Source organism: Embiotoca jacksoni, unplaced genomic scaffold, assembly GCF_022577435.1.
Source record: "Embiotoca jacksoni isolate LCO1_2020_lvr unplaced genomic scaffold, fEmbJac1.0.p SCAF_16, whole genome shotgun sequence".
NCBI classification, from domain to species: domain Eukaryota; kingdom Metazoa; phylum Chordata; class Actinopteri; family Embiotocidae; genus Embiotoca; species Embiotoca jacksoni.
This window is the reverse complement of record NW_027185296.1, coordinates 2293706-2319310: the sequence shown is the minus strand read 5'-3', so window position 1 is coordinate 2319310 and position 25605 is coordinate 2293706. Positions and strand designations below refer to the sequence as shown.

General features: G+C 41.7%; 1 protein-coding gene across 12 annotated transcripts in view; it reads left to right on the top strand.

Annotated features, from left to right (window-relative positions):
- The window catches only part of celf5a (cugbp, Elav-like family member 5a), a 187879-nt gene that overhangs the window by 135027 nt on the left and 27247 nt on the right, over positions 1 to 25605 (top strand). For 8 of the 12 annotated variants that reach the window (XM_069150192.1, XM_069150197.1, XM_069150194.1 and 5 more), the window contains exons 4-5: positions 14332 to 14460; positions 18821 to 18900. In XM_069150192.1, coding sequence (XP_069006293.1) covers positions 14332 to 14460; positions 18821 to 18900 — 209 coding nt within the window. The remainder of the gene's footprint in view (positions 1 to 14331; positions 14461 to 18820; positions 18901 to 25605) is intronic. The other 4 variants (XM_069150198.1, XM_069150195.1, XM_069150196.1 and 1 more) reach the window with 1 other exon arrangement.

Here is a 25605-nt window from a genome sequence, read left to right as displayed (position 1 = left end):
TATTTAATGCCTTCATTTTTATTTTGTTTTACTCTGAGGCCATGTTTATGTGCAAAGAGGCAATAACATTCATTTCATCTTTTACAACAATTTCAGAAAAAAACACATTATGTCATGGTTGGCTCTGTTCTGTCTTTATTTTCTTTACTTTTCAGACCCCTCCCCGTTACTAGTTGTCTGTCCTCTCTCCGTTTTCTTTTCCTCCGTGTGTGCATCTGATGTAGGCTTCAGTCCTCGTGGGACAGATTCTCCAGAGACACTCAATTGACAAGTGTGTACAATAACTAATCAGCTGCAAAGCAACTGCCCTTTAAAATGGTAAATTAACTAAACTAATTTCAGATAATCCTTCAATATACCGGGCCGCGCTGACAGCAGCAAATGATATTTGAAATGCAGACGCCCCCTCGTCTCTGACTCCTGACAGTCATTTCACTAAAGACCCAATCACCCCCCCCCCCCCCCCGTAAAGGTGGCCGTGCTTGATAAACTGCTGATGGAGCACTGAGAAGATTAAAATCATATTGTAGCGCAACATGACTGCGTGCTGTCTGACAAGCCTGCCTCGTCATCCCAACATCAAGCTCTTAATACCTGCACAGAGACATTACCTTAAGCATGAACCACACTTACTAGCATGCACACTGTATATGCACAAGCAATAACACATGAATTTAAAATAAAAAAAAAAAAAAAGCTCCAACAAGTTCATGTCCTATAAGAGGTTTACCAATTTAAATTCTGTGTCTGTGTTGATACCAAGCCCTTCCCTCCCTAAAGCTCCATAATGTGTTCTGTCAACATGGTCGTCTCCTGCAGATTAGCAGTTGTAGAGTGAAAAGGACAACATGCTGTTTTCGTAGCAAAAGAATAAACTCTGGACGGATCGACCCGATGTCAAACAAAAAAAAATAAAATCCAAATCTGTGTAGTGCAAAGAAGAACAGACATACATGCGATGGCATGTTTACGGACACACTTTTAAGGAGAAGGACATTTGTCAAAGTACTGCTGGACAACTAATGGAGTTGTTCTGTAGGTGTCTAACTGCTGGTGTTTCTTTCTCCTTACATCACCTCCACAGTGTGCTTAAGGAGTCTTGTGAAGGTTGTCGGGGAGAATGGAGCTGAATAGTGCCTCTTTGATTATAGCCAGCACCGGACTGTGGATTGACAGCCTACAGCTTTTGAAATCAACTTAAACTGAAGATGTGTTGCAGGAGTATTGGAGCATTTATTACATGCTGCTTTGCTTTGAAGCAACATCAAATATTCAGGACTTTTTGCTTTATATTTCCTTGTGCCTGCATAAGATGTATGAGAGCAGCATCTGAGCACATTCTGAATTGTCATTTATTTGTTTACAATTAGTACCCGTTTTATTTTTCTTATCAGTAAAATTTGCCTAGTAAAATCTTCAAGCGCAAGTACAGAAAAGTCAACTTGATTTAGTGTTTTATGTCAAGTGGGTAAAGCTGCATGAGTGAGGGAAAAGTTCGCCAAGCAAACTAACATAATTGTGCAGCCGGGTAATTAGCAGCTACAATACTAACGTGTTTGTCAGTGCACGATCCCTTCAGCACATGCTGCGCCCGTGCACCCGGAAACACTATGTATTAATGACCAATTTCTACCACGCACGTGAAGACATTTTACAATGTTAAAACACTTTATGGTCACCAGCCAAGGGTACTTAGCTGCAGACAAACCAGCAGATATTCCTCCTTTCTTATGACATGAATACAGTTGTCCAGTTGTCCAAGTCATCGAGATATGAACAAAAACAAGCATGTAGGACTATGACTGTTCATGTTTATATAATGATTTAAGTGAAGTGGCCAACATAAAAGCTCATATAGGCAGCACGACTGCTCTTCTTTTATTAACAGTGATTGTTGTTATTGGAAAGCTGTTTTACTCATATTATGTAATAAGAGCAGAGGTTCAAAGGAACTGACACATTCTTGTCCAACAGTGTTATTTTGTGGCTCTCAAGATATTGATAAAGGCCTACGTAGAACTCAGGTGGAGACATTGCTCTCAATCACGTGTCACTATGATGAATTAAAGCAACGTAAAAAAAAACTAAAAATCCTGAGTGAAATGATTCGGCCAGCGTTGTAAAAGATATTAATTTCTATGCACGTGCTGATATTTGCACTAGTGCAGAACAGACAGTGTTCTTTTGTAGCATCACACTCAGAACCAGGAACACAACAATTATATTTAACATGGTTTTCTGAGGTATTCTTCCACTTGCGCTGGGTACATATTCTAAAATGTTCTTGTATCTATGGTAGCCATTTATCACTGCAGCATGGTTTTTGGCATTGTATATGCAGGTTGCATGAATGTCATTGTTTTTTTCTTCTGTATCTGTTATCTGTTTAGAGGTGTGTGGTCAGTAAGGGAGGCAGCACTGTCAGTACAGGTAACTGGATAGAGTGTAAAGATCCACTAGCTTCTTCGTAGACAGCTGTGTACAGGGAGTCACTGTCCCACTCTCCCCTCCATGCATTTTTCATCACGTTGTTTTGTTGTTTTTTTTTGTTTTTTTTTTACTATTTAGCTTTTCCCTCCCCTCTAAACTTCCATGTGGTGCGTGCTGACATGGCATTTCTCAGCCTTGCACACAACACAAAGCCCTGCGGTGCTCAGTGTACTGGAGTTGGAGCACGTCTGTGTTTGTGTGCCAGTGTGAATATTGGGGACGTTATGCTCACTCACTCTCCACTGTTCTCCCCACTTCTCACACACTCACATCACAGTGTATGTGATCCCACAGTCCCATAGGCAAGAGAGGAATAGCGGGAGAGCGCTCTTACGGAAAGTCCATTTAGTCAGTTGGCAGCACCCAAACTACAAAATAGTTGCGACTCCCTGCATAGAAAGGATCATCTTAAATTATTCTGAGCTGAAATTCAAATTTCATTTTGTTTTGGCCCTAAGCAATGGGTAAAACTGCCTGGATGGGATCAGCAAAGGTCAGGGGGAATTAAAATGCTTACTGTAAGGTTTGTCAGGGAGCGAGAGTAGGCTGAGAAGAGATAGAGGGCTGGAGGAAAAGGCCATCTGCCTGATAGTTGGGAGAGAGAAAAGTCGGTCTTTTTGCAGTCCAATGCGATTAGAAACAAGCTTGACAGGTCCACATTTCTGCACCACCTCAGATCTATCATATTCCAAGACTGCGATTAAACATTCTGCATGCAAAATTAAAAAGTAGGGTAGCCTTACTGCTCACCGGTATCGTCAACATGTAGTGGAAGCTTTACAACACATTTCTATGCATGCCCAGACACTAGATGATTTGCTATGACAATAAACAAATCCAATAAATCTGACGCATGAAGCAAAACGGCAATGAAAAAATGTACCTGACATCCGATGAAGAATTCCACTCTCCCTCTTGATGATTTGCTCAATATATAGCTGTTTATTTGATTAGATATCAAGCAAAACATCCTGGAAATGAAAACAAATGGGCTGTCTGGAAGATTGGGGCTGAGGAGGGAGACGAAGAGACGCAAAGCTGGCCGTTCTTAAATCGAGTGTGTTTGAGGCAGACAACAATGTGGGGGTCATTCTTTCCACAAACACGCACACATCTCTGTCTGTGATTATGAACATGTATATTTCTGGAGAAATTACCCCTTCCCCACACACAAGTTCTACAATATACGGTGTGCCGCACAGTGCATATCTTTAGCAAGAGACAGACAACAGTGGACACTTTGGGCTTTTTACAGTATGCACAGGGCAGCCAATTTAGTTTGTTGATGATACTGCTTCTCATAACAGTTTGCATAACTAATCAAAGCAGGGCAGAGAAAATTAAAATTGAAGAGGAAAGCTAGTTGAATGTCAAATGTCAAAGGTAGCATAGTATTTTTTCTTTACTGTGAATTATTCTTTTAAATGTGCTGCAAAAGAAAAAGAAGACAAAATTATGATGATGGCAACACATCGCTCCATTGTGATATTACTGGCAAACAAGGGATGGGTCATAATTTTGGAAGTTTTGAAAGTGCGTCAAATCAATGCGACTATCGTCTTGTCTTAAAAAATGTGTTTTTCCATTTTTGTACTCGTGTCCAGTATTAAAGCGTTACTATCGCCAGAAGGTGGCAGTAATGCACCTAAAACCTGTTTGCCAACAGCAATTTAACAACAAATGGAGGAGACGAGGAACACGTATCTACCATGGCCTAGTAAAAAATTATGTAACGCTGTGACGCAAAGATGACTTCAGCCGTCAAAAACTTCTGTGTGGGACAGCTTAAAAAAAAATCATTCATTTTAGAGTGTAGCGTTGAGCAGACAGTCTACCCATACATCAACAATCAATGGTTTAATGTTCGACGTACAGAGCAAAACAAGGGCCTTCATTTCACACATGATAGTAAAAGACATGTTTCTCATCAACTTTGTTAAAGGTGAGGGTTTTCAAGGTTTGATGGCATTTGTTGACCCGGAGTTTACAGCGTAAATGGATCTTTAAATAATGGTTATTAACAGTTCCCAGGAAATATCAAATAGTATTTTTTGATAATACTTCTCACTTTGGCAAACTTGTAACATTAACATTCCTTCTTGAAAACAAAAGACAACACTAGCAATACTTTTTTCAGCAACAAGAAGGTCAAATCCGATTTTAATGTCAGGAGCGTTAACATAAGCTACAGTATGTTCCATTTCCCCAGTCTTCAGGCGCAGTTCTTTTCTACAAACACAAAATATGTTGTGGAAATCTGTGCAGCAGTTCATTAGTACAGTAGTGCAGGGCTTTGTGAAAATATGTGATATAAGATCATTTGAATTTTCAGACAACTCAGAATAAAAGAGTGAGGGAGCCTGATACACACATGCTTGCCTTAGGCTCCCAAAACACTATGGTTGTCCCGGATTATAGAATGCTTTCAGTACAATCACATCCTCTAAAAGGTGCTGATTGACCTTCTAGCCTAATTAAAGTGCACCATCACCAATGGAGAGCAGATAAGACAGCTTAGCTGTCAGTGTGACTGACAGGGTTAGGCTCTCCCCCTGCAGTCACATCAGCACTACAGAGGCTATGCATACAAAAAGCACACGACTGAAAGGAGTGGGTGCGCTCTAATTTTAGCATCTCACCTCCCATCAAGAATCTGCTCCAGCTCATAATATGGAAATGGTCAAATATAAAAGTACACCGGTGACATGCTTTAGGGCTCATGTATTTATTTATGTATTTTCAGCTTTACCTCATACATAATTTCCCCCCTTCTCATAACCGTTAACACTGCAGGTTTTTTTTCTGAGTAAATAAATGCTCTGCACTGAATTGGAGTTTATGCAAACTGAAACTGCTGCTGGCTGATGTCATGTATGTATAGAGCAAATCTGAAACCGCTTTAAACAGGGTCTCTGTCGGGTCTAGTCAGGTGAGTGCTCGAGTGCACCTTATATTCCCCCTGCCGCTCTCCCACTTCTGGCCGGGGAAAGCTGACATGCAGGGTGGCCTGTAAGCCTCTTTTGTCCATGTGCAGCAGAGTCATCTGCCAGCTCAGTTGCTCTTGCAGACAAAGCTTCAGAGAGATAGCCCATATTCTGGTACATTCTCCCTCTCTTTTGAGGTGGAGTTGGGCATGGCCCCTCGCTCACTATCTCCTAAGCCTCCTCACATTCATTTCTCGCTCTCGCTCTCTCTCTCTCTTGCACTCTTTTTCTCATCATTTATTTTTGCTTTCTGTCTTTATTGGCCACAATCAAAACCCCAGCCATTACTTTAAACTTCCAAGTATTATCTTACACACACACACACACACACACACACACACACACATTTCTGCTTGGTCTGCTTACTCAAACTTTATTTTGTCTTTTCTCAGACTGAGTTTTTTATCCCTGCATGGGTTCGTATTTTATTCTAAATATTGCAGTTGTCCAGAGGTGCGGAGGTAAAGGATATTGACATAGGATGTCGTGGGGCAGGATATCACATGAGGCTCAGTTTGGCTATAATTAAATTTGTTGTCTCTTGTTGTAGTCCATTTTTTCTCTCTGTATGAGAAAAAGGTAATTACTTGAGAACAAGCATGAAGGCTAATGAGTAACCATGATTAGCCATCCAAGATAATCACAAGGGAATATGAGAGAAAGAGGAAAGATGGAGATACTGAGGCAAAGGGAGAGGGCCAAAAATGGGGGAGCAGAGAAAAAATACATCCAAGTGATAACATGAGAAAAGCTGAAGGAGTCCGTACCGTACTATAAGAAAGAAAAGAGAGAGAAACTGTGTGTAGGAGAAAAGAGGTGGGGGTTGGTTGAGGGGGCTGGCCGAGGGGGCGTGTCCAACGTTACCCTCATGAATCAGTGTCAGTGGAGCGATGAGAAAATAATTAAGAAACAGGCTAGCAGTGTGTTAAATACTGCCGAAGGTAAAAGGCCCATTCTACTGTATAGAAGCACAATCTGGACGGGAAGAAGAATGGCAATAAATGGGATGGAGGGAAATGTGGGAGAGAAAATCCATAACATAACTGATGCCAAAATGCCCTTCAGATGGCATTATGAAGGGAAACAATATAAATAGCACTGCCATATTGTAAATGTTTATATACAGTAGCAAAGTATTCACATTGCACAGCAGTTTCAGGATTTATGACCACAGCCGTAATGCACTGAAGTCGACACAAAGCTGTGAGTAATATTTCACATTTGTTATCATATTGAGTGTAAATTTGCTGAGACGTATACGGTGGAGATAAAAATATTTTAAGCAATTTCTCCTTCTATTCTTCTCCCTTCGGCTGCTCTGTTCTGAGGTGGGAGTGTGAGCTGTCAACTGGGCGATGAGCTGGCTCTAACTGTACAGAAAGCAAAAGCACGCACACACACACACACACAGACACACGCACACAACACGCAGGCACGACAACAGCTCCACTCACACACCTCAGAGGTTTTACACGGAGCATTCAGAGAAGAAGTCGGAGACCCGTAATTGTATGTTCGAGGCTTCAAGCGGGAACAAGATGCGGCCGCAATCCCCCAGTCAGCATCACTGAGCAGAGCAGCCATTAGATCGCACCGATTCATAAAATCTTCAGAGAATATTAAATGACGTACCCAAGGTCCTGTGTGGGCTGCAGTATGTGTATTCCATCTGTCTACATGTGCGTACAAACACGTGTGTGTGTGTGTGTGTGTGTGTGTGTGTGTGTGTGTGTGTGTGTGTGTGTGTGTGTGTGTGTGCACGTAGGTGGGCACGCACACATGTGTGGGTGAGTCTTTTTAGGTGTTCTGCATGACATCCGTCATCGTTTCTGCCGGGGGCACAGAATGAATTCATGATCACTGGTCTCCAAATCCCCTCGGAGATGGAATCGACTCGGTTGGCGTGCGCGCAGGACGTGCGTACGGTTGGAATGCAGAAGCTCTCTTCCTGTGAGGCTGCTGTTCGCTAACACGTTACAGTTTGATCTTAAGCTCTTTGGCCTGATTAACACGCTATAGGGCTTCGGATGCAACAGTTACCGAGCACAACCTCCCACTCACTGCGGTGATGTTTGTTTGTAGGACGAGCTTCCCCTCGTCACAGCATATATTTGTTTGTATACTGTATACCATCAACTGTACATACTGTAATAGGTTTCTGTGTGTGAGCCTGTTGAAAAAGTTGCTTGTATTTGCAAGCCTCTGAGGTACCCTCTCAGCGCGTGTTTATATCATTTTATGGATACTTCACGTGTAGATTCCTGCATGCTCGCGGTATGTATGCACATATGAGAAAATGTGTGTGTTTATGTGCTCTTACTGTACATGTGGAAAGCATTGAGGCGGAATCCATCCCTGAGGAGTGCTTCGTGAGGGATGCACCTTTTCTGCAGCATTACTATCAGGGCCTTGCATACACTGCTATATGGCATATTTACTGATGGGTTTTATGGGTTGTAGCTGAGCTGCCAATGAGCAGCCTTGACACCGAAATGATGAAACTATGACATGAAATCAAGCCAATGTCCCTATAGGGGCTGCTAGTGTTGGAGAAGCAGGTCTCTGTAGATAGCGTTATAGGGAACACGTCGAAATTGAATTATGGACTGAATATATGGAAAACATGGCTGAGGACTTTGTGGGCAACCTGGGCAAGCAGCACAATGAACTATAGCATGTTTAACATTCATATATAATGAAATTGTCAGTCAGTTGTATTTTTCATTCTTGACTCAGTCATATATGTTTGAATGGAAACCGCTCATCAGGGAGCACTAGGCCTGATGGCTTTTTGGTGAAAACTACAGTATTGTTTTCTTTGCAGCGCTGTTTCCAAGCAACATCTCTGATGTTGCGAGGGTAACAGCGCTAATAAGCTACCTCATTAGGGCGGGTGCATGGTAGGCCTCACGGTTTGTGCTGTCAACTCAGTGGGTTAGCATGCAAACTTCAAAAGACAGCTGCAGATACAATATATACACACAGGAGTGCTAATTTACTTCAGGAATTGGTAAACAAACTAGTCCATCAACCCACATTTCGTTCTTGGTTGAAGGTGTGCTGTGTGAAACATACTAACTGGGTCCTATCTGAAATGGCTCCAGTGTTAGGATAAAATATGTGGCCATCCTCTCTCTGGTGATAATGCAGCACATAAAAGGCTCATTATTCAGGAGTTAATTTGGCAGGGTTTTCTCACCTCAGGCTGTGCCAAACCTCCGACTCCCTCCCTTGTTGGTCTCTGCCACTCCTATCACTGATCCTGACTTTACACGGGATGGGAAGACTGCCCTCAGAACACCTATATACACTCACAACTGGGCCCACACATCCACACTCCTACGTGCTGTAGATGCACTCACACATACACACCATCTCATTAATGCAAACACAACCCTAGTTAGACCCCTATATGTAATAAATTGGATTAAATTCCACTGGCTAAGCACTGTGATCTCTTAGGGTTAATTAATTTCATTCCATTCTGTCTGTGTTTTTTATGCTTGAACACATGCTGACACTGTTATTGTGCAGCATCCTGTTCATTGGAGAAGTATAATAGGCTCATGAAGGAGGGAGAGGAAGCCACAATGTTTGGTATTCCTGCTACAAAGTGATTTTGATTCCTGCTTGCTTTCTTCTGACAAGGAAGTGCGCTACAGTGGCTAGCTATAATACGGTGGATCCTTCCCCTCCACAGCCTCTCTTCTAGCTCTTATCTTACCCGCCAAATGAGAAAACCTGGATGGCTTCTCGGGGCCCCTGTTTCTGCCTGGGTGCTATCTCATTTGGTTTTAATATATTTATCCATTCATTATTGTTCCCTTTTATCGGCCAGCTAATATTGTTCATAATTTGTCCTTATCTGTGAGCCTGACAGTCAAATTTACACTCCGGCTCAGCAGACAGATGGAGAAATGACCCTTTTCCAACCCCTCCTTCCCTAACTCCTCTCCTCCCTTCATTCATCTCCTCCTCTCCAAACTCCAATGAAACATGACTGACAGCCCGCTGTATAAGTAGTTGTCATGGCAACCATCCCATCCTTCTGACAAGTACTTTTTCTCTATAGCACATGCTCTCCCTCTGTCACAAAGATCTCTCTCGCTCCCCTCTATCTCCACTCCCTTGCTCTTGCAACGATTTAGAAAGCGACAGACAGAGAAGGGGAATTAAAAAAAAAAAAAAACAGAACACCTAAAGCAGTTAGTATGCTTTCCTTTCCCCCCACCCATCCCTCCCCTTCTCAGTTTCCTCCCCTTTCCTCATCCTCCCGACTGCTGACAATGATTTACCAACTCCAATGGTGTTCCTATTTCATCCATCCTGGCTTATCAAGGACTGCAGGACTGTATGCACAGCAACTTACAGTATGGGCACATCGTTCTCACTCTCCCACACATGCATTCTCTCCTCCCATCTCCCGCTCATTCTTTCTCACCATCTCTGCTTCCCCCGATTCTTCTTGATTTCTTTCTCGTCGCTCCAAAATATCCTGCTCTGTCCCATTGCTATTCAATAAGTCTCAGTTCACTGTAAAAATCCTCAGCAAGTCTGCAGTGTAATCATAGAACACACTGTAATAAGTCTCCAGTATACTGGCCTGTGCTGCAAATGTTGTGTTGTTCCAGTGGAAACAAACATTATTTAACAACAGAAGCTCTTGTACATACGCAGCAGGATGGAATAACAGCGATATTGTTTGTCATGGGCGTGCTGTAATGGTCAGACTACAGCATGAAGAATTGAGATGTGAAATATTACGGATTTAATTTGTTATAGCGCAGTGAGTTCACACGCGGCCAACGGTCTTATATTGAAAAGCTTATGGTGATTAGAAAGGCTTCAAATGAACCCAGAAATCTTCAATATGTATAACCAGGCAGAACACCGCCAATTTGATTACTCTGAAGTTTAGTTTCCAATGCATTTATTCCAAAGAAGCATCTGTTTAGTTTAGTGTTTAGGACAGCAGTGGTATATCAACAATGAAGCTGCATACAGTACTCTGCCACAGTGAGCTGTAAGTGCATCTTCATGCCAGCATGCTGCACAGTTTTCACAGTGAACTTTTTGGTGATAATTGGACCCCTGAAATGTTGAGGTGAGGATAATTTATTTGAAATACTACAGGACCCAGCTGTTCTCCTTTCAGATAATATTCATGTTGACTAAGCTGGTTTGTGATGTAAGAATACAACTTTATTTTAACTTTTTCACATTGCAGAATATTTCATTGTTGTGTGTGAAGGGCTGGGCACCAACTGAATTGCTTTGGCACGATCTACAACTAAAAATGCCTTGTCATTTAATACCAGATTTCATGCCAAGTCTAAACCGAGTGATAAAATCAACTGGGATAAACCGTACTTTCGAGCGCCTTCTATCACTTTTTTCCCCAAATTGTTTGGCCACATACCTGTCCGAGTTGCATGCACTGCCGCCTAGCTTACGTTTACCGATGGCCTGCGTGTGAAGTATTTAGGTAACATCTGTAAAATGTGACGTCAACTACATGAGGTGTTTTGGGGACATCTGTCAATTGTAGGTAGGAAAAAAAACATCAGGTTACACCCTCCCCCCCCTCTAATCTGCATGAATACAAAAGATCTGTACCATAATGTAATTTTCTTTTTGTTTTAATGGATTTTGTCAATTTGGTAACAAAAGAAGTATCGTTCAAGGGACCGGTATCAAAGTTAAGGTAACCATACTGAATTTCTTTTTACGACTACGCGCCTTATGCGTGAAATCGATGGTATAAAAAAAACATTAACCAGCCAGAAATAGCCATCATGTCATGACTTTGGCTTAATGCTCCTGTTCAAAGTAGCAACCTATGAGAAAGGAAAAATTCTGTTTTACAGAAAGAAAAAACAAAAAGTGACTTGAGGACAAATTGCAGGTCAAGAATGTGTTATCTGAATATTGAGTTTGCTATGCAGTGAAGATATGTTAAGGTAAATATCCAGATTTTGGAATCAGTGTAAAACGGCTGACGATGGAACCAAAACAAAAGACATCTTTGTTTTTTTTGTTCTCTTCCGTGCAGACGTACATCACGTACATCCAGCTTTGCATTGCAGTGGAATAGCAAAGATTATTTGTGGTGCGTTGCCGCTTGTAATGCAGCAGCGGCCACTATGTCAGCAATTAGCAGCAACTACTGTTGCAGCTAGCAGCAGCTTAATTAGTAGCAGCATCACATACAAATAAAATAACGAAGGCTGGGGCGCTGGGAGGGTTGTGTAGCTGCGGTTGGTGGACTGAAGTTGGTAACAACAGCAGTTAGCAGTACTCACTTGGGCAAAGGTGAAAAAAGACAATATACTGTGGTTACCAGTGGGACATACACTTATATGTATAGTATGTGTGTCATCATGGTAGGAGATCTGTCGTCTCTAATCCTCTGTATCAGAGTATGCGAGTCTATCCTCATTTCTTCTCGCTCTCTCTTTGTCCCTCATTCGCTCCTTTTTTTTTTCCCCCTCCCCTGTCAGATATGTGTCAATGACTGTAGGTGTCTTGCACACTGTTTGTGAGTGTTCGCACGCTGCCTGTACTCCACTGTTGTAGATAAATGAGATAATGTTTCTATTGGCGGCGAACACAAGACCTGCGTTCCCAAGGGAGCATTTTAGTTGAGAGCAGCCGGAGCAGAATCCTAGACGGTGGAACAGATCTCGGTAGATGATCTGTTTTCATGCGTTGTTGGCTTGTTTTCAAAGCACATTTACGTTCCACAACGTGTGCTCCACCTCTCCCTCAGCCGCAGATGAAGAACTTAAACGCTGTAAAAATAAAATCCATATAATGTCACACCCTTGGTACATCGCAGTCACCTCCTGCATGGGTTTCAGATTAGCACCTCTCACAGACATAACGCAAAGAGACCGCACACTGAACATGACTACAATGCGTAAGGCTTTTGTGTCGCTCGCTGTGAACCGATATTACACAGGTGTGTGATATATAGTCGCGAATGATCCTTTTATACTTGAAGTCCTATAAATATTATTCCATTCAGCTGGAGGTGACGTGCCAGTAGGCCATCTTCAGGATGGATGCAGGGCCGTATTTTAAGACGTGCCACATGTACGCTGTTAACAGTGTGATCGCCACAGTGCAGCTCGTATGAAATTGATAAAGGTCATACGTTAATTCACTACTTGTCAGACCCCCATTATCCACAATAAACAGGGAAGTTATAACCAAAGCAGGGGCAGGAAGAACTGTATACACAACTGTATGGGAGATGTGGTCTGGCAGCATTCAGGGAGATTTGTGCAGTCCGGCCCCACCCCCAACCCCCCACCCTTGACTCATCTCCCCGATCCAACCTCAGAATTTATATTCTCCCTCCAGCAAAAGGAAGGACCATCTTGGCCTTTCATTTTCCAGTTCAGGGCTTTCCTTTTTTTGCAGATAAATGCTCTCCAATCCACCCTGACAGATGTCACATTGCATCACTTCCATTTTGATACATAGCCTCTGATCCTGCCACTTGCAATAAGGAGCCAGCACCATGGACGCCCCTCCCTAGACAATGCTCTGACACGGGTGATTATTTTAAAGGTGCATCATTGGCGGTGCCGAGTGCTGAAACCTTAGCTGGGCGCCACATACACTCTCTGCCGTGCCCGGTGCTGAAATGCGGGTATCGGCTTGTGTTTGGGTCGGGGAACGACGACAACACGGCACACTCGGTACTCGTCACAGGTCAGCGTGACACTTGGAAAAATACCTCTGGCAGCGATTTATGCTGCTCTCAACCTCTTCACAGCAGCAGGTCCATAGTCCTGTCTCTCACTCAGCCTCCCTGCTGTGACTTCACGGGTCAGAGTTGGAGAAACAATCTGTATAAAGGGAAGGTTTTAGTGCTTCTGCTGCCAGCAGAAACACGCTGCACTGTAGCATTAATCATACAAGGCCAGAGTACATCAGTAAACACAGTGTGTCAGGTCAAGGTAAAGATCAGATCCCACAGCATTTAACAGGACTCGGTAGCATACAGGCTATCTATTGAAAAGTCAGCGTTATTCATGGCATGTCTCCCAGCCTTCGTTTGCTCACTGGAGAGACACGCCATTGTTCAACTGAAGAGCACACAAATATTTCTCTGGCTACACAAAAAAACACTGGATCAGCAGCAATTAGTAGAGTAAGAGAGAGATAAAGAGAGGAAGAGAGAGAGGGGAGAGAGGGTGGGCAGTTGAAAAAGAATGAGGGGGGGGAATGTAGAATCAGCGAGAGAAAAAGGAAAGCAGGAAAGAGAGAGATGGATGAATAAAGAATAAAGAGAGGGGAGAGTAAAAGAAAGAGAGGGAGTTTGAGTTTGCAGCCGCTACAGTGTGGTGTGTAGGTGGCTGGAGCTGCCTGGAGCCCCCTGTGCTTTAAAAAGGACCAAAGACTTGCTCATTGTCTTGGGTCTCTGTGCCTGTGTGTGCAAGAGAGAAACCTCTTCATTAGTCTGCCATTTATTTTCTCTCTCTTCTCTCCAGCCCCCTGACCACTCACTTACCCCCCAGCAGCTACAGTATATGTGCCCCATACGGGACCAAACCCACTTATACTGCAGATTTAAAATGATCAGTCCTGGGAAAGAGATAATACAATGCGACTCGAGCCCAACCAGCACTAAATAACCTCGACAGTTACTCTACTGTACCGAGGCTCTGAGAACATATATATTTATATCTGTGTTTGTTTTTGTGGGGGGGAAAAGACACTTCTTTTTTAAACTGCTGCTTCACCAACAGTGATGATGTATTTTACTGTTGTACGTTCTCAAATTGGCTTCATAATTGAGGTCAAAGTTATAATGTAACCTTTTGTCTCTATTTTGTTTTTGTTCCAGAAGACAGGAAGTTGTTTGTTGGGATGCTGAACAAACAACAGACCGAGGAGGATGTTTACCGCCTCTTCGAACCCTACGGAGTCATCGAGGAGTGCACGGTCCTAAGAGGTCCTGACGGAAACAGCAAAGGTAGGAGCCATGATGCAGCTGTCTGCATTATTTAGGTCACTGACAAGGAGGTGACAGTCCGTCTGAGTGTCTACGTCAGCAGGGCTGGGTAAAATATGTGTGACATTTGCATCGGATGTAGGTCAAGTAGCATGTTCACATAATTACAAGTATTTGAACGCTATGCTGTTTGATGTGCGACATCGCTACTGGCAGTGACAGCAAAATTAGACTGCTGTATAAAATACTGCTTGATTGATGTCTGACGTTAACAGTTAGGAACCATGAGAGGCGCTAAGTAGATAATTAGTTGGTTTGGCTTTGTCCTTTTGGTTTGGTTTGTAGGGTTATTGTAATTTTTGCGTCATTGAACCTTCAAAGTGTAATAGTTTAAAAACCTTGTACCATGTAATATATAAATATAAGAATGGACATACTGAGTTGTTGATTTTAAGACAGACAGGAACATCTTTGGACAAATGGCGGGCCGGGTACCAGACTTCAAAATTTGTATGGCACTGACCAAAGTGCTTTGGTACTATCTAATATAAATAAATCTCATCAGTGTCAGTGAGCCCCAGCATTTATACACAGACATGGGTGGGCCTGCCCAAGTAGTTACAAATTACTTTACTTTAAGTCAATTTTACATTAGAACACCTTATTTCACTATTTATAAACAAATTTATGGCCACATACCCATCTGAGATGCGCTGCAGTAGCTGGAGACTTCTCTGTGCCCAGCCGGCTAGCTAGCATCTATACTACATCTGTAAATTGTACCATATAGCAATACCGTCCATGTTTAGGGGGATATCGGTAAATTATAGTGTTTCCTCTCCCCCTCTAAACAGCATTAAAACGAAAGATTTGTACTGTTATGTGTAATTGAATTTAAATAAAATGATCATTTTAAAATTGGTATCCAAAAAGTATCATTCAGGTTCAAAATCAAGGTATCGGTACCAGTACTGAAAAGACACCCGGCCCTAAATAGATAGATCTATGATCAAAATCTGAACACTGTAATCCCATCAAATACAGCAATGATTTAAAAACTTAAAGTGCAAAATGCTGACTTTGCCATTGCAAACAATTCCCCAGAATATTTTTTAAAAATGACATTGTCCTACATTAAGAAACCATGATTCTGTCACTGTCCTGGTTTTTAATCTGAAGAATTTTTCTCTTTCCCCTGGATGTACTGCTGGCCTCTACTGTAACTGTACCATTGATATCTTGCAGGCCTTTTTAAGATAGCCCAAACTTTTGGAGACATCAATTCCCTCCGACATGCAGCAAAGAGCAAAGGGACTAGTGGTTTTTCATGTCTCTAAAGCCTATTCCCCGGCCAGCGCTTATGGAAATTGTTGTGGAATTATATCTAAGGGGGTCTGAAGCCAGAGCGTTCTGACTCTGCAGTGGTTTGGAGGAGGAGGCGAGAAAGATGGATGTCAAAACAATTCAAGTGTCCCCACTGTGAGGATGGGGACAGCCGAGAGAAGTTGCATTATTCTTTGAGGCTCTGTAATATCTGTGCTCTATCTAATTCAACTGTCTGGACTGAAACACTCAGAACATTATGCTTCAAACATTACTCTCATTTTCATCTTTGTCTGTTAATGGATGTCTGTGTTAGTTGGTGTGCAAATCATTTAATTAATATGTTCTATAATATATCGACTATATAAGACAACCAAATAAAACATCCCTATAAACCACTGGCCAAACAAATATATTTTGCACTTAGTCATCAAAAAATCCTATTTGAAGAGGATCATGTGCAAAACTATAACCCCTGTATGTTTAAATGTTTTATGCCATTATAGCTGGGGCACCATTTCAATATTAACAAACCTCGTTGATTTACTTCAAAAACCATGCAGGTAGTTCAAGGCTTGTAGAGTATATAAAGAGTTAAATATCTCATTATAGTGGTATTTAGTTTGTACTACTGTAGCAAAGTCCTTGTTCAGGTCATCACGAGCTCTTTTCTATCCATATCGCAATAGGGGGCAGTGGTTTGACAGCTGAATGGGCATCTTGATCGGCTGGTGTCCACAGGGGTAAGCCCATTAACACAGGAAGAATGGCAGGGCAGCTGGGTCAAGCAGGATAGATGATAAGAAGAATAAAGTATGAAAGATTAAATAATTTAAAAAAAAAGAAAGAAACTTCAAATGAAATCAAATTAGGTGAAATAGGGTATAATTATAAGAGGACATGGCGACTCAGTGGATCGTCCTACTGCTTCACTGCAACAAACCCAGAGTCAGTCCTCACATATAAAGAGGTAGATGTTGTCTTTGTTCATTTTCCTTTCTTGTGCCCTCTTCAATTCGGATGAAGTTACTCCAGAGGCATGCATGAGCAGTGGGCGGAGACCTACTGTCTGTACAGATGTATCACTGAGAATGTGTTCATTTGTTTTATTGTAAATGCTCATGTGCCCTGTCAAGTGATCTCTGCCCCGTACATCCAGGAAAACAACTGGCTAAAAGACAGCAAATGTATGAAATGTGCTGTAGGTTTGGGCAATACATCAAGGTTTTTACGTATTATCTATGGTGCCGTCTGATAAGAGGGGGCACTAACCTCGTCAGAAGGTAAGAAAGTATTGTGATAGCGCTCCATATCTGTTCCTATCTCTTACACTTGTGGTTTTGAGTCATAGCCCATTTTATCTATCATTATCTGTCTTCATTGAAATGTTCCAAAAGTGCATTTATTATTCAAAAGTAAATACAAATGTCTACCTGCCATTTAGACTAATTTATTTAGTTGATTTACTCTCAAAAGTCAAAAGGAAGAACTGAGGCGAAATGCTTATACATTCTGGCAGAGAGCAGGGGCCACCGGCTCCTCAGAGCTGTCGAAATTAACAATCTTTTTTTTTTTTTTTTCCTGATGATGAGGAGTCGCACTTTCAACTCACTGAGACTCTCCTTCATCACAGCAAACAAACTCCATTAGTTACATATTGGATTATTACTCCGGGAGGCAGAAGAATAACTGAACATACGACGCACTGAGCAGCAGAGAGCCGGACAGCCGGCGGGATGGAAGCCGCCGCTAACTGCTAAGCAAAAGTAGCTGACAGATCTGCACAGCTTGTAAACAGCTGTGAGATCCGCGAGAAAGTGACTAAACAAAGCGAGCTGTGAGTGCGTTGAGCACAACTAGCGCACGTTTAAATTTACAGCGGTAATAAACCGCACTAATGAAGAATAGAGGAAATTAACTGGGTTGAGAGAGCAATAACACAGCTGTGCCGTGAACCGGAAATGAGACTACGTTTCCTGCAGCACGTCAGTCTGTTCGATGTTGAAAACAACGACGGAGCATCGCAGAGAAAGACCTGTTTCTTTTAATGTAGGCTATTTACGTCATGTAATGTTCCATTTACATGTTTTGCAGCAGTAAATGTTCTATCAAGGAAGACAACCTGCCTTTGCATTTCATTTTGATCACAGTCTGTGTCAATAAAAGTGCTTGTGACATTTCACGTGTAGATTTGACTTACAAATGAACATTCAACCCACTTCATAGAAAATATCGAGATATATATCGTATATCGCTACTCAGCCAAAATATATATCGGGATATGACTTTTGGTCCATATCGTCCAGCCCTAAAATATAGTAAATATTTAGAAATGAACAACTGTTACTGTTTATGTAATCATTGAAATTTGGATTTGGGAGTGGACCTAGGGAAAATTATAACATTATAGTGGTAAAATGTACATCTTTAAATCTATTTGTAGAATATTTTTCAAGTTATGGTGGCATACTTCAGTTTAATTGAATAATAGTGTCAGTGGATTTACTCTGTATCCACAAAAGACTCAAACTTGCCTTCAAATTGTCCTCACAATATTCCATCAGTGCATTACAGCAAAGAGCGTTGCTTCTGTGGTTTCTTCTTCTTCATATTCACAAATATTGATCAGAACATCCTGCTGCACAAACGTTAAATTGCGCCGAGTTCTCAGATGGTTTTTCTATTCGAGTTTAGCCAGTTTAGTGCGTATTTAATATGCACAGACAGGCATGTGGTGCTAAATAGCATGCTTTTCTGCTTCATCAGTGCAATCTTTAGCCCGCAGCTTCTGCCTGCTTGTCTGCCTGCTTGTCTGCCTGCCTAATGCCTGGAGTGGAGCAGCTTGCTGTGCAGCGAGAGCCTCTCACTGCACAGTGATTTCCGTGGTGTCAAATATAATTCAACATCCTTTATTAATATACCGTAAGCTTTTAAATACTCACTCGATTGAATACCTTTACTGTATATATATTTATATATATATTGTGTGTGTGTGTGTGTGTGTGTGTGTGTGTGTGTGTGTGTGTGTGTGTGTGTGTGCATCTGTTCTCTCTTCCAGGTTGCGCCTTTGTTAAGTTCTCCACACATACTGAGGCTCAGTCTGCAATCAGTGCCCTCCACGGCAGCCAGACCATGCCCGTGAGTACAGCTCTCTCTCCCTCACATATGAAAACGTACAGAGACGACACAGCATTCATAGCATGCACAACACGTACACACAGCCCGCCACTCACAATAGTTAAGTCCAGTCCACCTCTTGTGATTCAACGCTGTAAAACTCTTCGTTTTAAACTTTGCCAAACTTCAAGGTTTTAAATCGACTTACAGAAACTGCAACCGTCTTCATAAATATCCCATCTTTAAAAACAGATACGACAATAGCCCTGTGTCTCTTTAATTAACATGGTACTTATAAAAAAAAAAAGAAAAAAAAGAAAAAAAAAAGAAAATCCAAATCTAATTTCCAGATAAAACTGTTTAGAGTGATAATTGAATTTTGGGTGAGTCATCAATCAGTACTTCTGCTTGCATAATCAGTGAATATAACTCCAGTGTGAGATTACATTTGCTCGTTATGTAAGCACACTGTGTCCTCTGAATTCTCTCTGCATTGGATTTACTGGGAGCATTTAAAAAAAAAAAAAAAATGTACTGCTCATTGGTATGTGTCTCGTGCTTAGGTACGGTCCCCGTATACCTGATCGTGTCAAAATAAAAGCTCCTTACTCTGCACGCCAAACCTAAATAGTTATTCTCCATGACATTCAGGGAGCGGACAGAGAGTCCGTATTGTATTGTCTTGTATTATAGAGTAGCCTGAAGTATGCTCTGCTTTTATCCTCCTTTTTTGGGGGTTTTGGGAACTCTCATCTCAGAGAGGCAGGGACCCTGAACTCTCACCCACCCCTATCTCACAGGTGGTGTGTTTCACTATGATTTCATTATTAATGGTTGCCAATGCGTGGCTTAAGAGAGGAAAGGAGAGACAACCACTGGAAGCCAGCTGTGCCATTTTGGCCCAACCTCCGAGTCAATCTAAGTGCAAATGACTGCAGGTCGTGAGGAAAAGACTCTGGATGTCCATTCTCCATAGATACCCTCCTTCTGTGTTGCTGCATCGCCCTATCTCTGCGAGCTCTCTGCCCTCGCTCGTCTCTCTTTGGCAGCCTCTCGGGATATTAGGCAATAGACTTGTTTACTCCACCTTTCACCACATTGGCTGCTGAATTATTCATCTAACTATAAGCAGGGTGCTGAAGGGAGGGGAGGAAGAGTCAGAGGGAGAGAGGCAGAGGGGGCAGAGGGAAAATGAGTGAATGGACAGGATTTATACCTCCTGCTCTGGTAAATTGATTATAGAAATCTGATCAGCATCTCATATCCTGTGGCTGCTGGAGGAGAGGGCCCAGTGGGCCTGCCTCGCTGAGATTAGCGGACCACCGGTGGACTATTATGCCTCAGCAGGACAGTGCTGTTAGAGCAAAGTGTCTATCAGATACTGGAAAAAAAAAACCACGGACCGTACATCCTGTGTGCTCATTTTGAGGCATTTTGATTGTAGGTAAGTCACAGCTTAAAAAAGCAGTCTTGTACATAAGGCTGGGTATCGTTTTAAATTGTAAATAATGGTGCAAGAACCAATATCTTAAGTTTGAACAATACTTTTTAAATACCAATCTGATCAAATCCATTTTAAGAAAAAGAAAATTACATCACACATTATGGTACAAATTTCAGGTGTTTGTACAGTTTAATCTAGGTTGCTTTCAGTAGCTGCGATTAACAGATGTCCCTCACATGCAAGCTATCAGCGGGCTAATGTTAGCTAGCTGGCTGCACACAAAGACAGCAACAGTCACTACAGAACATTGAACGCTTTCCTGGCCAAACAAAAGTTTGAAAAGAGTGAAATAAAATGTAATGTAAGAAGTTGAAGCAGAGTGATTTCATCTACAAGGTGCGCGTTTCCATTGTGCCAAAGCAATTTGGTCAGTGCCATGAAAGTGTCCAAATTCGGCATCAGGTCCTACAAAGGTGGATTTGAAAGTTCAGAGACTGCTCCCAGCAGAGAGCGCACAGCAAACTTTGTGTCAAAGTCAAGTCAAAATTGATGTTTTACTGTGACGTACTGAGGCGTTTGAGCGTCACGGCAGCTCACAGTGGTTGAAAAAAAGTTTTTAGGCTCCCTGCTCCTCCTTTCTGTTCTTCAATAGTTTGTCACAAACGTTGTGCGCTCTCCGCTCCAATTTTAGGTGCGTATAGAAATCACATACGTGCCGGACCAGCGCTCACAAAAATCTTTGTAACTCAGGTGCTGGTATTGATCAGGCGATAACACCTGGAATACTTACTCACCAACGTTATAGCCTATCCCTGCTACAGCCACGTCACTGTGCGGCGCACTGTTCGTGCACAACAGGAGCAGCGACAGAACTTTATGGTCCACTCCTCGTACATGTGCAAGCATGCCATGAATAACAAAATACTTTCATTTACCACATATTAGGGTGGATTAAAAATTGAATCTATAAATGAAGAAGTAAAACGCATGAAGACCACTGACGGTTACAATACAGAATAACCCCTGAGCTTGTAAAGGGCATTTATTGAATGTTAAATGAGAGAAGGGTTGCCTCCTTCCTACTGCTCTGGGTCTAAGAGAAAATGTTTGACAATAAATACAGCTCAGCCAAAGCAGCTGAGGTATCGAAGTGCACCGAATATTAAAACTGTGACAAACTACAGCAGTTTGATAGATGTACTGCCAATCCCCTAAAGCATGAACACTGGCTTCTCACGAGTTTATGAGTGTGCACACGCGCCCGCGCATGAATACATGTGTGTGCATACATAAACATCTACAAACAGAGGCACTTAGTGAGGAGCACACATGAGCACGCACACACACACACACGCACACACACACACACGCACACACACACACACACACACACACACACACACACACACACACACACACTAGTTCTATATCACTCCTCTCACTGTTTCACTGTCACATGCTCGTACAGCCACGGACGAGGGTCAGAGGCTCCCTGACTGACCTTATTTTCCAGCTCGGAGGACTTGAGCTGAATACATTTGTGTTATTCATGTAGAGGGGGAGTGGGTGTCTTTTTTTTTTTTTTAATGTATTCTAGGAAAGAAAAAAAATCTGCATCAAATGTGTGCATGTATGAATGGCGGTCAGTGGATATACTTTATGTATGGGTATAAATGCTTCCAAGTATTCATCCGTTGACATTTATGAGGGACACTAGAGCCTAACTGCTTCACTTCACATTCCAAAACCTTTACAGGGAATATAATATATATTTATATATATACATTTGAAAATAGAACAATTTGTAAAACACCTAAAGCATATTTTTCTACATTTTATTCCGTTAAAAAAAAGCTTTTATATCAGGCAACAGAAACGTCGATACCGAAATATCTGTGAAAGGTCAATATCGTCCGATAACACCAGTCAGGCACTTATGAATGGCACAGGATGAAAAATTATCTACTCACAGCTATGACTTAATGTATGAACAATAATGATAACACAGCTCAGGTTTAACAATCACAGTGCATCAGCAGGTCACGTGTAACACCAGTGCTCGATCGCCATCACACGCTCACCTATCATATTTAAGCATCAATACCTCCACATCTCATATACATCAGCACCTTCAAGCATGCGCGCACACACACACACACACACACACACACACACACACACACACACACACACACACACACACACACACAGTTCAGGGTATGAGTGGCTTAATTAAACATTTAAACATTAGAGCTGTAGAGCAAATTGCTGGGATTCAGCAGGGCCATGTAGGAAGTCAGTCCCAGGACAGAACTACACAGAGACGAGGGGGGTGTGGGTCAGGTCCGCAGAGCCGAAGCAAATTTTTTTCACTCTGTACGCGTGTCGGCTGTGTTTGAGGCAGTTTCAGCTGACATAAGGACAGGGATGGAAACATTAAAGCAGGATGGTGGGAGGATAAGAGCACAACAAAAGGAAAACAAATGAGGTAAAGCTTACTCAGAAGAGGGAGCTACATGACGGTGAGTGAAGAGAAGAAAAAAATCAGGTCAAAAAACATCTAAACGTGATTCTAACGCTGCTGAATCATCGCTCTTACTTCAAAGAACATACACTGAGTACAAGGATTTCATGCTAAATAAGGCTCATTGTTTTAGTGTGAAGATCAATATTCAACCATCTCAAATTATAATAAAATGAAAAGGCAGACATACAGTAGCATATAAGTCACACAACAATAATAATCATTTTAATGTCAGCCTTTCACATGGATGATACTGTAGATCTTTGTGTTGCTACTCATTAAACAATGTTCCCCTTTAATATTTTGAAGTTAGGTCTGTCATTCTTCTGCACTATTTCTACCCAGGCAATTTACATTCTAATAACCTAACAGATTTCAGTTATCCATTATTTTAGGAGCCAAGCTTGACAAGCATGTGTATTTATGCTTCTGTGGTAGCTGGGGTGGTGTAATGGGCAGCAATGCCTTTTTAGAATAACCAGAACAGCATCATGCAAATGACATGAATGAAGTGTTACACACCGCAGCGTATAATTGTACAAGCAGCGTCAGTAACTTGTGATTTTCCCATTCTGAATGTGACTGAGGTAAATGTGTTTCCCCGTGGCCTCTGAACAAACAAACAAATCAAACGGTGTCCAGATGAGCAGCACATGCTAAGCACCCGTATTCTTCAGGAGACCACTCTGCTCAAATTCATCTTTAATATTAACTCGTAACTTCTTGAATGTAAAACAGTTTTTTTAATCTACAGTATGAGCAGTGTGAATGGATGCCATATGTCGAGGAGAAACGGGCTGCTTCAGCGGCAATACGTTCTGATTAAAAGACGCAGTACTCATTTTACAGGCAGCGATGAAAAAAATGTCTGTTCACTAAAATATCACAGGAATTTAACGTGAATCGTCTTTTCTCATTAACTTTTTTTCAAGAATGTGTTGCAGAAAAAGATGCCTGGTGTTTGTAATTAATTTGTATTCATGGTCATTATATAATTCTTACATTTCCAGATAAATTCACCGTTTCCACGCAGTGGTGTCATTTTGGATCATAAGGATTATCGCTAAACTCTAAAATATCCTGCCTACATTACAAATCTTTGTTACAAGTGTCTAATAACCACATTCTGTCTGATATATTGATTTAGAATATTGTTTTACCCCCTAATATCACTATTGGCATCTGACCCCCAAAAAAAAATCCAGTATCAGATTTGAATCCTTTGTAACTGTTGTGAGGGAGTTAAAATAAACATTAGATGCTAGAAAAGCCTCAAATATCTGGCAGCTGAAGGAATTTTACATGGATGAGGAGTAGTCAAACATTTCAGCAATCGATGTCGGAGACTGGTATGCAAAACACAGACAGGATGCAATTTCAGCTAAAGGGGGTAATGATATCATCTGAGGCTAAGGGTGCCCTTACTATTTCTACAGGGGGATATTACATCTATTTATATTAGCTTTAAAAAAAAAAGAAAAAAAAAAAAAGAGAGATTTTCCTTCTGGTTGTGTTCAAGAATGTCACCTGTATCAAAGAGGACCAAATGTTTGCTTGTATAAATATTACTAAATGTTTTTTTTTTTTTTTTTTTAAAGCCATTAATTTCCATGGGAGGTCTTTTTCACATGACTGTATATCCCACTGCAGCCCACAGGACCAGTCCTGTTTTAAACATTTGTGCACTAAGACACACAGGCCTATGTTTAAAGCTTGGTGTGAAGCTTCATATCTTTTATTCACATGAAGGTGTGCAGCCTGGACAGACACGAGCACAACCCTCCTTGGCAATGAGAAGGAACCATGAAGAGGCAGACTTTCCTTTTGGTTGGAAATCTCTGTAGTGCCTTTTCATCCTCCCTGTTTAACTCCCGTTCCGTCAGTGGCCCTCCAGGTAGCTGGGAGCCGCCCGGCAGGGGGATTCTGCTCACACTTGGCAGCTTAAAAATTTAATGAGACTTTCGATTCACACTTCATCCTTCTCTCTTTATGGCAATGGAGATCCTGCTTGCTGATATCCTGACAGGCCTAAATGGGAAAACCTCAGAGATAAACAAATGTGGCAATGGATGCTTAGCCGACAAGCCGTGAGATTTGGGTGTCCTAAGGTGAACCAGTGGGAGGGCGATCTCAGTGTATAGACCTCCTCAAAAAAAAAAGCTTTGCAGTGAGTGGAACATACACGCAAGAGTATGAAAGAAAAGAGCACACGGCGCTTATATAAGCAGACAGGTCAATTCACAATAAACCTTGTTTCTATTATTCAAGAAGGCACACACCAGTCTGGTTCTCATTGGAAAAGTGGCTGACTGTATAGTACCAACTCAATCTCCACAGATTATGAATCTCAGCCTTTCCACAAAAAATAGAGAAGCAGAGCATCAACATGCGGCTTTCATTACCAAAGACAGTACACCATTATAGCTTATTTATTTTAACCTGTGAAAGGGAGTTTAAATATTCAATATGTACTCACAATTCTCGTGGGTATTCTGGCCATGCGCACTTAAACATCATAATATGGTAAATAATGCAGATAGTAAAAAGCTGGACAGACATAACAGAGAAAACCTAAACACGCAGCTGTCTCAAAGTTAACCTCGACTTGATTCATTTTTGTAAGAGACTCAGACTGCCTTGTATTTAGTGTTGTTCTATCTTATTTGTGTTTATTGGACAATCATACAAACCTCTCAATGAACAGGAAAAGTATTGTTCCAACACGGCAGGATGGCACATGCAGTATAACAATTAGTCA